Raw genomic sequence first — 13,132 nt, 5'->3', positions numbered from 1 at the left:
GTCTCCCTCCCTGTCTCTCTGTCTCCCTCCCTGTCTCTCTGTCTCCCTCCCTGTCTCTCTGTCTCCCTCCCTGTCTCTCTGTCTCCCTCCCTGTCTCTCTGTCTCCCTCCCTGTCTCTCTGTCTCCCTCCCTGTCTCTCTGTCTCCCTCCCTGTCTCTCTGTCTCCCTCCCTGTCTCTCTGTCTCCCTCCCTGTCTCTCTGTCTCCCTCCCTGTCTCTCTGTCTCCCTCCCTGTCTCTCTGTCTCCCTCCCTGTCTCTCTGTCTCCCTCCCTGTCTCTCTGTCTCCCTCCCTGTCTCTCTGTCTCCCTGCTCACAGGGAAGTAATCATTACGCCACACTCCAGTACACAGGCTGCAGGCACACAGTTGGTCACTTTCCAGGAACACAATGAACCTGACAGAGGTGATGGGAGTAAGATAGTGTTCAGTGCTTTGCTACAGTTCTACCACCTTAACTAGAGCCATTTAAATCCATCAACTATGACTTTTGTCTTTATATTACCTTCTCATAAACCTCTGTGGGATGTGTTTGAAGCAAAAGGTTTATTGTTCATCACTTCTATGTATTGCTTGAACTCCTACTCGAATGTCTATATCCAGATATGAAGCATTTGTAAGAAATGTGTCTAACACTTTTGTTTAGCTCATATCTACATAAGATTAATGGGTGTGCCAAAAACTATGAAACGTGCAATATTTCCTCAGTCTAATTCATTCAAATCATTACCACACTGCCTTGTGTTGCTCTGCCATATCTTAACTAGGAATGTGTGACTCTGGAGTCTGAATAATGATGCGCTCAGTTTTTCTAGCCTGATACTAGATCTTATTTGTAATGTACTAGCCAACTCCTATGGTTGTTGCTGGCAAGACTGCACAAATAGATCTGGGACCAGGCTAGGAAACGTGTAGTTTGGTAGAAGCCAGATGAGCATATTTCAGTCATCTGGTTGGTCTTAAACCTAATGCTCAGGTGGGATTGGATTCTGTCCACTCCAAAGAGAAGACATTCCTCTGATATGAAAGAGTGCAACGAGGCCTTGGTGTTGCAACACCATGAAAAGCTACTGATATTCAGCTGTAACCCACTCATTCCTGCACCTGCTAGTGCTTCACACACACAATCTTACCTTCACCAGGAAGAAAGACACTCCGTATGTCCTCAGGGACCTGGCTAGCTTCACGTACTTTACTTTAGCTTCTATCTCTGTCATCTCACCACAGTTCTTGTGGTCCTGTGAGTTTGAAAATAGAATAGAATTTATTAAAGCAGTAAGGCACGATGGGGTGCTCTGCGTTGTGTCGTGCCTAAGAACAGCCCTTAGCCGTGGTATATGAGCCATATACCCAGAGGTGCCTTATTGCCATTATAAACTGGTTACAAACGGAAAGAACAGTAAAAATAAATGGTTTTGTCATACCTGTGGTATACGGTCTCATATACCATGGCTTTCAGCCAATCAGCATTCAGTGCTTGAACCACCAGAGTTATACTTTTATTTAGACCATCAGCAGTTGTATGGGACTCAGAAGTTGACAGAATAGGAACCAAAAGCTATAAATAATCAATTCAGAAACAAGCAAATTCATTGAAGATAAAATGGCAATATTTTTTTTATTTATTTAACTAGGCAAGTCAGTTAAGAACACATTCTTATTTACAATGACGGCCTAGGAACAGTGGGTTAGCTGCCTTGTTCAGGGGCAGAATGACAGATTCGATCTAGCAACCTTTTGGTTACTGGCCCAACGCTCTAACCACTAGGCTACCTGCTGGTTACTGGCCCAACGCTCTAACCACTAGGCTACCTGCTGGTTACTGGCCCAACGCTTTAACCACTAGGCTACCTGCTGGTTACTGGCCCAACGCTCTAACCACTAGGCTACCTGCTGGTTACTGGCCCAACGCTCTAACCACTAGGCTACCTGCTGGTTACTGGCCCAACGCTCTAACCACTAGGCTACCTGCTGGTTACTGGCCCAACGCTCTAACCACTAGGCTACCTGCTGGTTACTGGCCCAACGCTCTAACCACTAGGCTACCTGCTGGTTACTGGCCCAACGCTCTAACCACTAGGCTACCTGCTGGTTACTGGCCCAACGCTCTAACCACTAGGCTACCTGCTGGTTACTGGCCCAACGCTCTAACCACTAGGCTACCTGCTGGTTACTGGCCCAACGCTCTAACCACTAGGCTACCTGCTGGTTACTGGCCCAACGCTCTAACCACTAGGCTACCTGCTGGTTACTGGCCCAACGCTCTAACCACTAGGCTACCTGCTGGTTACTGGCCCAACGCTCTAACCACTAGGCTACCTGCTGGTTACTGGCCCAACGCTCTAACCACTAGGCTACCTGCTGGTTACTGGCCCAACGCTCTAACCACTAGGCTACCTGCCGCCCCAATATCTACTTCTATAAGATTCATAAACAAACTGGACCAACCTGAAAGATTTTCTTTTCATTCCCCCGCTGCTTGATATATTCTTTAGGTAGAAACTCCTTGAGGCTAAAATAGATTACAGGTAGGTACAGGTTGAGAGTTCATACATAAAACCATGAAAAGTCTGCTGGTTTAAAAGAACAAAACCCCATTTAATATGGTGAGGATTTGTATTCCCTTGTATTCCCTAAATAAATAACAGATTTCTATCAGTACCCTGAAGTAATACATTCCTTCCAGCAATATGTCTTCATTGTATTGAAGAGCATCACCTTTATGATAAAAATCATCATCACCATGTTCATCATCATCCTTCCCCTGATTCAGAGGGCTTGGGTTAAAGGCAGAAGACCCGTTTCAGTTGAATGCATTCAGCTGTACAACTGACTAGGTATCCCACTTTCCCTTCACCTTATGTAAAGTTAAAGTAGTCTTCAGAAGGAAGTGAAGCTTACTCTAGGAATCCAGGCTTGTGTTTGTGTTCTATGTGCGGTCCAAACTGGATCTGAGCCTGAATCCCTGCAAACTCACAGGCCTTGTCGAAGGACACAGGGTGAGAACCATTTAGGATGTCATCTCGTGCCTGGGAGAGAGATAAAAACACGTTTAATATAATCACCGTCATAAGAAACACGCCACTCAAAGTTCTCAGAGGATGTTTTAATTCTGGAATGGTAAGACATGAAGATGAAACCCAATATATCACTAGTAATATGGAGCAGCTGACTCCATTTTCTTTACATTCTTGACTGGGAAACAATTCACTTCCTGAAATGATGGAACTGACCCCAACCATGGTGACCTATCAAAACAAAAGACGTCTAACACTAGTACCTCTAATGACCTCATCTCAACCCTGATCCCTTAATGTTGTACAGCCCATCAGCCTGATCGAGACTACTCTCATACAGAGAATAACCAGCCCAGAACAGAGAGCCTGCTGAGTCTCATATACCTACTAATTGAACCAGATCCTTTATCTGGCTGAACCATCTCTCACAGCCATTTACACACACTACAACAACAGGTAATTACACACAGACAGCACAACATGACTAGCAATGGAAGTGGTGCTTTAGTCCTTTTGAGGAAGAGCAGGTCAGAGGAGAGGTGTTTTAAAGATTAGGCAGGACCCCTGGGACCATATGTCACACAGAAAAGGACACTGTCAGCAGACAAGGGAATAGGGTCCCAGTCCCACCATGACAATGACAGAAATACATCGCAAATGCACTGACTGAAATGATTTAGAAATGCAGGAAAATATGCATGCGTGCACACACACACCTTGAGGCAGTAATCATTGTGGTGGTGATAATGAGGCACATCAGAGTGTGAAGCACCAGTTCTGGCTGTGTGTGTGTGTGTGTGTGTGTGTGTGTGTGTGTGTGTGTGTGTGTCTCTTCAATTATTATTATAAAAAGGCACAAAAAAAATGGAATAACAGATGTTCTCTATCCATCAACATCCATCCATTACAGCATGTTTCTGGTGAAGAGCTTAATTGCTGACTAATATGCAGGGCAAGTACAACAGAGGAAAAGGCATGAGAGAGGAAAGAGGTAAGGAGAGGGGCAGGAGAGAGTGAAAGAGAGTTATTGAGGAGGGAAGGATGAAATGAGAGAGAGTAAGAAAGAGTAGGAGAGAGGGAAGAGGAAAGGACAGAGACATGTTAAAAGCGGTAGGAGAGGAGAGACCGTGGTGAGGGTCAGACCTGGACGTAGAGCAGGTTGAGCTGGACCGGGTCTCGTGAGTCCACGTTCTGGTCTGAGTAGAAGAACTTCCTCCTGAGCAGAAGAGTTTCGGTCTCCTCCACCCCCTGCTCACGGAACGTTCTGCTGTGGTCAAGCCAGTTCACTGAACACACACACACACACACACACAGACATTAACTCGTAAATGCACAGATTATGACATTCTCAATAAACTTAAAAATCGAACCATAATTCTCTCCATTATAGTCAACCCAAGGGGTAACTCAATATTTTGTAAAACCAAAATCCATGTTGGCGTCAGTGTTCCCCTGAAGGGGGGTAGTGATAATGTCAATAGTGGTGTAAAGCTGCCCATCAGTTTGATGGATGTGCCAATATCTAGAGGCTGGAGAGGAGCTGCCCTGTCCATGACCTATATGACTGAACACTTGACAGCAGGCCAAGACAGACGTCTATTGCCTACAGCACATGAGAAATGGACACTACTGCTCAGGAAAAAGGAGGAAAATACAATTTGATGTGCGATAACAGTATCCAACTCAAATGACTATTAAAATAATACCTTACCAAAAATGTCTGTCAAATCAATAACCGGGAAATAATGCTGCTTCTGTCCAAACTCTTATGAAACACGCAGATGTATCAAAATGTATTTTCAGAACAGACGACAGAGCAATACTTAAGGATAGCAGATGCAAGTTAGCTAACTAAATAATCCTGTTACTGCTAACTTTATTCAAAACATATTTGGCTCAAATGATCAACTTGGTTGAATTATAAAAAAATGACCATAAGGGAAATTAAATTGGCTTCAGTATCAACATGTTCCCAGAACCAGTGGCAGTTTGTAGAGATAGCATGTAGCCTCGTGGTTAAGAGCATTGGCCAGTAACCGAAAGGTCGCTGGTTTGAATCCCCAAGCTAACAAGGTGAACATTCTGTTGATGTGCCCTTGAGCAAGGCACTTAACACCCAATTGCTCTGGATAAGAGCGTCTGCTAGAGACGTTTAGCCTCAACTGAGGCCCTATGCTTCACTAGGAGTTAAAAATAATAAGTCAAGTTGGCCTAAACTCACAGTCGTCGTCTGTGTGAAGCTTGGCTTTGAGTTTCTCCATCTTCCTCTCGTCTCGGAGCAGAGTCCTGTCTTTCTTCAGGGTGCCTGTCCCATCCTCCTTCTTCTCCTCCATTACCTCCTGGATCAGAGAGTACTCCTCATAGTTGGTGATTCCTGAAATCACAGGGAAACGCTTTCAGACAACCTCAAACCACTGGCTCTCCTATGACAGGTGTTAAAACAAATCATGTAATCCAGGTTAATTGTTAAGGGGAATTAATTGTGGTACAAAAGGAAGCAGACTCACATTCTACTGCATATCATCAACTTGAGACAACCTCAACTCACTAGCTTTCCTATGAGAGGTGTTTTTACAAATAATGGACCACTCACCTATTCTACTGCATATCGTCACTAGCAGCTCTCCCACTGTTTTGGAGTCGTCCACCATGATGGTTTTCACAGCTCCATCCAGCATCTTGATCTTCAATGGCCTCTGTTTCTTCTTGTAATCAAGGATATCCTGAGAGGGAGGGAGAGCAAAAGATAAACTGTGAATGTGGCGAAAAGTAGAGCGAGTGATCAAACATTTAGCCAGTCAAAGGAGAGAGGGATGAACGGAGGGCAGAAAATCTAATTTAACGGTTGCCTATTCCTTCCCCACAACTCTCTCATTTCTCACACACAGCAATATGAAAAAGGTTTTCCTCTGAACTACATACTCTGTCATTCCAACAGGTCTGGTACTTCACCCTGCTTTAAACACACAGCACTTGTCTAGAGAGGAAATACCAATGGAAAACACATCCTATGAACACGTGTGTGATCTTTGAGGACCGACTTCAATCAAGAATAGTGTCAGTGTGTGTGTGTTACAGTATGTGATCTGTCAACATTCACCAACACCACCCTACATCTTATACTTTAAATACTTTCTCCATGGCAACAACTACAAAGAACCCTCGCTGCAGTAGAGAACCCTCGCTGCAGTAGAGAACCCTCGCTAAAGTAGAGAACCCTCGCTAAAGTAGAGAACCCTCGCTACAGTAGAGAACCCTCGCTGCAGTAGAGAACCCTCGCTAAAGTAGAGAACCCTCGCTAAAGTAGAGAACCCTCGCTACAGTAGAGAACCCTCGCTACAGTAGAGAACCCTCGCTACAGTAGAGAACCCTCGCTACAGTATAGGATTGGTCAGATTACTAAGGGTTACTGTAGGTATGCTTTAGGTAGGTTTTTACCCCATTCCGTAGCATGTAATAATCCAGAGTTCTTCCTGACTCCAGCCAGATGCCTTTCCTGGGGTCCTCATCAGAAAGGAACAGACCGTAGTCTGAGGCTGGAAGACAACAGGAATAGAAGTTACCATTAGCAATAGGATGAATGATGCATTTCTAAGCCCTTGTTTCTAGTGTTGAGGCAGGTACCATTCTAATTCTTCCAAATTCTCCCTTCCTTGAAGTAATCAGTGCTAAGACATGACTGGACAGATGAAAGCCACGTGGCGCCCTTTCTTTCACCTGTTAAGGAAGGATGGTCTGTAAAGGAATTTGAACGTGGCCTCAGTCGCTTGTATGTCTGTCTTGTGACTGTACCTTGTCCAGTCTGGGCTTCGGGAACCCTCTCTCTGATGATTCTGCAGGCATCGTAGACAGCCGTGGACGGCTCAAACTGCATGGTCTTCACCAGGTTGCACTGGCGGACGCAGATCTTCAGGGACAGGGCCACCATCTTGGCGGGCGGTGTGGGGGTACGTCTACACCTGGGGAGAATGGAGGGTGAGATCAGTATAAGATGTGGATGAGAACAAAGGAAATACAACTACTTAGTTATTTTCCATGAAGCCAAGACACAGACGTCACCACACCGCATTAGTAATATTTCACAGAATTCATTCTTGTGAGTTAGAGCCTATGACAAATTCACAAGTTTTCAAATACAGTCCATCTGTTGTCTGGGAAAAAACGATGGGGGTCAAAACTGAAGTCATGTCTGTATCTGGATTTAAACAACGTGAGAAGAACACTGCCATCTGTCTGTCTCACTGAGCAGGCAGAATGTTCAGCCACTCAGACAACCTGAAACTCAATTTATCTGTAACCCAGACAGACAGAAATAAGCCATGTGCCACTCAGAGACGACAGAGAACATATCCTGCATATTACTCTGACAAGGAGAAATAACTGCACCTGGTTGATACACACTCAGAGGGTTCAAGTCTAATCAACAGTCTATATACCTAGACATATACCTACAACCATTTCACTACACCTGCAATAACATCTGCTAAAAATGTGTATGTGACAAATCGAATGTGATTTGACAGCATAAGGGGGAGGATTTCCTACCTCATATACAACCTTCCAGACTGACCAGAAAAACCTGCTCAAGTTAGGAAATCACTCTCCAACAATTTATAGGACTAGGGCTGCTACGGTGTCCGTATTACTGACACACCGGTGGTCATGAGTCATGAAGGCAGTCAAATTCCACGACTGTTTAGTCATGGTAATTAGGCTTCTCCAAGCTCTGATGTTGCTGATGGTCATTACTAGTCTACCAAACTTGCTAACTGCCTGGTACTCTGCACTCTATTGTCCCTCTAATCACTCTGACAATGCAAATGTGATCGAAAATCAAATCAAACACTTCATGAGATCATGTTGCGCAACATTTCTATAAGCTATGCAATTGCATGAGAAAACAGTGGTGCCTTCTATTAAAAAGATGATCCAACCAGCTTTCTATATTTATTTCTCAACTTTCCTAATATTAAGTACATTGCTTCTCTTTAAAACAGGAGTATAGCCTACCTGGCTGGCATTAAAAAAATGAACATTTGCTATTTAAGTGCATAGGTGACATGTATTTTTTCCCCTGCACGTTTCGAGATGGGTGGTCCATCTTGAAATGGTCCACCCTAAATCAAAACAATTTTCACATGTTATTTTGCATATGAAAAGACAAGATTAAATCAAGAATAGTCTGAGGGATGACAACATTAGCTTGTGAATTATATATTATCATTTGTGAATGATGCCCAGCATAAGGCAAGAAACAATGCCCTTTTTTGGCTACTTTAAAAAAAACAAATCATATTCGCACACCTCATTTAGCCTAGCCCATAGGCCTATTTGTTTTGGTAAGGTTTGTATCGCAACTAAAGTGGCTAAATAACTTCTTAAAATGAAGCACATTAAACCGCTTTACAAGGGGTGTAGAGCCTAACTGGAAAATAAAACAATAAAAATCTAATTTTATTTGTCACATACACATGGGTAGCAGATGTTAATGCAAGTGTAGCGAAACGTTTGTGCTTCTAGTTCTGACAGTGCAGTAATACCTAACAAGTAATCTAACAAGTTCACAACAACTCCCTTATACACACACACACACACACACACAGAGAGTGTAAAGAGATGGAATAAGAATATGTACATAAAATATATATGGATGAGCGATGGCTGTGCGGCATAGAGATGCAATAGACCGTATGAAATACAGTATATACATGACAAATGAGATGAGATGAGTAATGTAGGATATGTAAACATTATTAAAGTGGCGTTATTTAAAGTGACTAGAGATACCTTTATTAAATCCATTTATTAAAGTGGCCAGTGATTTGTGTCTGTATGTTGGCAGCAGCCTCTATGTTAGTGATGGCTGTTTAACAGTCTGATGGCCATGAGATAGATGCTGTGATTGCTTTTTATATAAATAACAATCAGCGAGTGAGTTTCAAGTTTGGGGATGATAATTTTCACAATAAAAATGCACCTTCATAATAACAAGCATTACATGCATAATCGCATTTGCGGTCACTTTTGATAATGGTGTTTTCCCGCTAATGGAACATTCACGCTCACGTAAAAGAGCCTCATTGCGTAAAAGCTTTTTTGATGCTAGTGGTTGCATTAATTTAATATTTAATCGCATCCCACAACTGTCCCAGTCTATGTTTGGAATATTTATTTCTCGCACAGAATGTCAACTTTTGTACTATGGGTGTCACGTCCTGACCAGTAATAGGGGTTATTTGTTATTGTAGTTTGGTCAGGACGTGGCAGAGGGTATTTGTTTTATGTGGTTCGGGGTGGTGGTTTGTTTAATAGGGTATTTGATTTATGTATTTCTGGGTTTTTTGGGCACTGTTCTATGTTAGTGTATTTCTATGTTCTGTCTAGTCTTTTGTATTTCTATGTTTTGTTAATTGGGGTTGGACTCTCAATTGGAGGCAGGTGTTTTCTAGTTGCCTCTGATTGAGAGTCCTATATATAGGTATGCGTTTGTTGAGTGCTTTGTGGGAGATTGTTCTGTGTATAGCCTTGTGCCTTACCAGCCTGTGAATAGTCGTTGTGTTTTCTTTGTGTACGTGTTTATTTTGGTTCTCCTTCTTGTCCGAATATAATAAAGAAGATGAGTGCACATAACCCTGCTGCGTATTGGTCCACTTTCTCTGACGATGATTTCTCATTATCAGACGACGAAGAATGTCACAATGGGGGATATCAGATTGACATAGGCTAGTGCCTTTACTGTTCGTTAGGCCTACTCATCTTGTTGGCTGACGAAAAGTAAATGTGGACAGTTATTCCAATATCTTCAATAGGCACCTCGGCATGTGTCGGTCTTCACTTGTAACCTGTGAGAAAGACCCAATCACATGATGGATAGCCATTTGAGTGAGGTGCTTCGTAGGACACAGCACTCAGGGAGAAGGGAATTATCATTATTTTATTCAGCCCAAGGGCACCAAGGCCACTGTCCGCAAAAGGCACCGATTTTTTTAGGGGGCATTATGGCCACACAAAGGGGATGCTGCTGGGAAATTCGAGGCATTATCAACTGCTTGTCCAATTGTGTATGAGAGACTGATGAAGTGTGTACAGCCTGTGCATAAAACAAAGCAGAGCTCATGCGTTTCATGCAACTTTTTTCAAATCACGATTAGAGTCGCATCAGGCAGTTTTACAATGTATTACAAACCTAGACATATAGCTCAACGTTTGAAGAACTAAAGTTACATGTATAACAAAATTAAGCATATAGGATTAACTATTTCTTTGTTAACCACTCAACACAGAATAGCCGCATGTGCACACTCCCTCAAATAATTTGGAGAAAATATAATTTCTATTTTATTCAGCTTTGTTCAATTGTATTCTTCATACATTTCGGAAAAGCTGACCACGACTCCATTTTGTTGCTCCCAGCCTATAGACAGAAACTAAAACAGGAAGCACCCGTGCTCAGGTCTGTTTAACGCTGGTCCAACCAATCGGATTCCACGCTTCAAGATTGCTTCGATCATGTGGACTGGGATATGTTCCGCATAGCGTCGAACAACAACATTGATGAATACACTGATTCGGTGAGCGAGTTTATTAGCAAGTGCATCGGTGATGTTGTGCCCACAGCGTCTATTAAAACATTCCCCAAACAGAAACCGTGGATTGATGGCAGCATTCGCGCAAAACTGAAAGCGCGAACCACTGCTTTTAAATTAGGGCAAGGTGACCGGAAACACGACCGAATACAAACAGTGTAGCTATTCCCTCCGCAAGGCAATCAAACAAGCTAAGCCTCAGTATAGAGACAAAGTAGAGTCGCAATTCAACAGTTCAGACACGAAAGGTATGTGGCAGGGTCTACAGTCAATCACGGACCACAAAAGAAAAACCATCCCCGTCGCGGACCACGATGTCTTGCTCCCAGACAGACTAAACAACTTCTTTGCTCGCTTTGAGGACAATACAGTGCCACTGACACAGCCCGCTGCCAAAACCTGCGGGCTCTACTTCACTGCAGCCAACGTGAGAAAAACATTTAAACGTGTTAACCCTCGCAAGGCTGCAGGCCCAGACAGCATCCTCAGAGCATGCGCAGACCTGCTGGCCGGTGTGTTTACGGACATAATCAATCCTTATCCCAGTCTGCTGTTCCCACCTAGCCCATAGAGGTTAAATAATGCCACTTTATTTAATAATGTTTACATACCCTACATTACTCATCTCATATGTATATACTGTACTCTATACCATCTACTGCATCTTGCCTATGCCGTTTGGCCATCACTCATTCATATATTTTTATGTACATATTCTTATTCATTCCTTTACACTTGTGTGTAAGGTAGTTGTTGTAAAATTGTAAGGTTAGATTACTTGTTAGATATTACTGCATGGTCGGAACTAGAAGCACAAGCATTTCGCTACACTCGAATTAACATCTGCTAACCATGTGTATGTGACAAAATTTGATACTATAAAATAATGCCATGGAATTCTAAGCAAATCTTGTCTGCTAAATGAACTAGTGTATCCCACAGCCATATGGCATAGCCAGGACCTAACATAAAGACAACTCAGAGTACGCTATTCTGTTCTTCTGAAATAGACAACATTTTCTTCATATCATGTTTCTTTAGAGCTGTCTAAAATAAATAATGGATTTATTGTGAAGGTGCAGGCTATATTACATGGTTTTGACTTTTTATAGACGTTCCAAAGTTCTGCATCAGATGCTTGTATAGAAGCCAAGTGAAGCTAAATTTGTTTATGTTAATTAACGGTCAATTACCGTGAGACCGGCAGTTATTTGCTTGACAATTTTACATTTTACATTTTAGTCATTTAGCAGACGCTCTTATCCAGAGCGACTTACAGTACTGGCCCCCCGTGAGAATCGAACCCAGAACCCTGGGGTTGCACACACCATGCTCTACCAACTGAGCCACAGGGAAGACAATCACCGGCTGATTAAATTTTGTGACCGCCACAGCCCTATATAGGACTATCTAACTTTATTTACCAATACTGAAACATGCATGCGAGCACCAGGGGTTCCAGAAGACTGCGATCACGCTCTCCGCAGCCGATGTGAGTAAGACCTTTAAACAGGTCAACATTCACAAGGCCACAGGGACAGACGGATTACCCGGACGTGTACTGCGAGCATGCGCTGACCAACGGCAAGTGTCTTCACTGACATTTTCTACCTCTCCCTGTCAGAGTCTGTAATAATAAAATGTTTTAAGCAGACCACCATAGTGCCTGTGTCCAAGAACACTAAGGTAAACTGCCTAAATGACTACTAACCTGTAGCACTCACGTCTGTAGCCATGAAGTGCTTTGAAAGGCTGGTCATGGGTCACAACACCATTATCCCAGAAACCCTAGACCCACTCCAATTTGCATACCGCCCCAACAGATCCATAGATGATGCAATCTCTATTGCACTCCACACTGCCCTTTCCCACCAGGACAAAAGGAACACCTATGTGAGAACGCTATTCATTGACTACAGCTCAGCGTTCAATACCATAGTGCCCTTAAAGCTCATCAATAAACTAAAGACCCTGGGACTAAACACCTCCCTCTGCAACTGGATCTTGGACTTCCTGACGGGCCGCCCCCAGATGGTAAGGGTAGGTAACAACACATCTGCCACATTGATCCTCAACACAGGGGCCCCTCAGGGGTGCGTGCTCAGTCCCCTCCTGTACTCTCTGTTCACTCATGACTGCACAGCCAGGCACAACTCCAACACCATCATTAAATTGGCCGTGTGGTGCCAGGACAACAACCTCTCCCTCAACGTGATCAAGACAAAGGAGATGATTGTGGACTACAGGAAAAAGAGGACAGAGCACGCCCCCATTCTCATCGACGGAGCTGCAGTGGAGCAGGTTGAGAGCTTCAAGTTCCTTGGTGTCCACATCACCAACAAACTAACATGGTCCAAGCACACCAAGACAGTCGTGAAAAGGGCACGACAAAACCTATTCCCCCTCTGGAGACTGACATTTGTTAAGCATAGGTCCTCAGATCCTCAAAAGGTTCTACAGCTGCACCATCGAGAGCATCCTGACTGGACGCATCACTGCCTGGTATGGCAACTGCTCGGCCTCCGACCGCAAG

At 43.5% G+C, this 13,132-nt stretch overlaps 1 protein-coding gene across 3 annotated transcripts in view; it reads right to left on the bottom strand.

The window, feature by feature from the left end:
* The window catches only part of LOC106587616 (talin-2), a 127,964-nt gene that overhangs the window by 62,679 nt on the left and 52,153 nt on the right, over positions 1–13,132 (bottom strand). For all 3 annotated transcript variants that reach the window (XM_082969611.1, XM_082969610.1, XM_082969612.1), the window contains 8 exons: positions 6,806–6,972; positions 6,452–6,549; positions 5,607–5,736; positions 5,235–5,387; positions 4,157–4,299; positions 2,898–3,025; positions 2,445–2,508; positions 1,130–1,234 (listed from right to left, as the gene is read on the bottom strand). In XM_082969611.1, coding sequence (XP_082825737.1) covers positions 1,130–1,234; positions 2,445–2,508; positions 2,898–3,025; positions 4,157–4,299; positions 5,235–5,387; positions 5,607–5,736; positions 6,452–6,549; positions 6,806–6,941 — 957 coding nt within the window. In that variant the 5' untranslated portion in view covers positions 6,942–6,972. The remainder of the gene's footprint in view (positions 1–1,129; positions 1,235–2,444; positions 2,509–2,897; positions 3,026–4,156; positions 4,300–5,234; positions 5,388–5,606; positions 5,737–6,451; positions 6,550–6,805; positions 6,973–13,132) is intronic.

Source organism: Salmo salar, chromosome 26 (genome assembly GCF_965601325.2).
Source record: "Salmo salar chromosome 26, fSalSal1, whole genome shotgun sequence".
NCBI classification, from domain to species: domain Eukaryota; kingdom Metazoa; phylum Chordata; class Actinopteri; order Salmoniformes; family Salmonidae; genus Salmo; species Salmo salar.
This window is presented reverse-complemented; position numbering and strand designations above follow the sequence as displayed.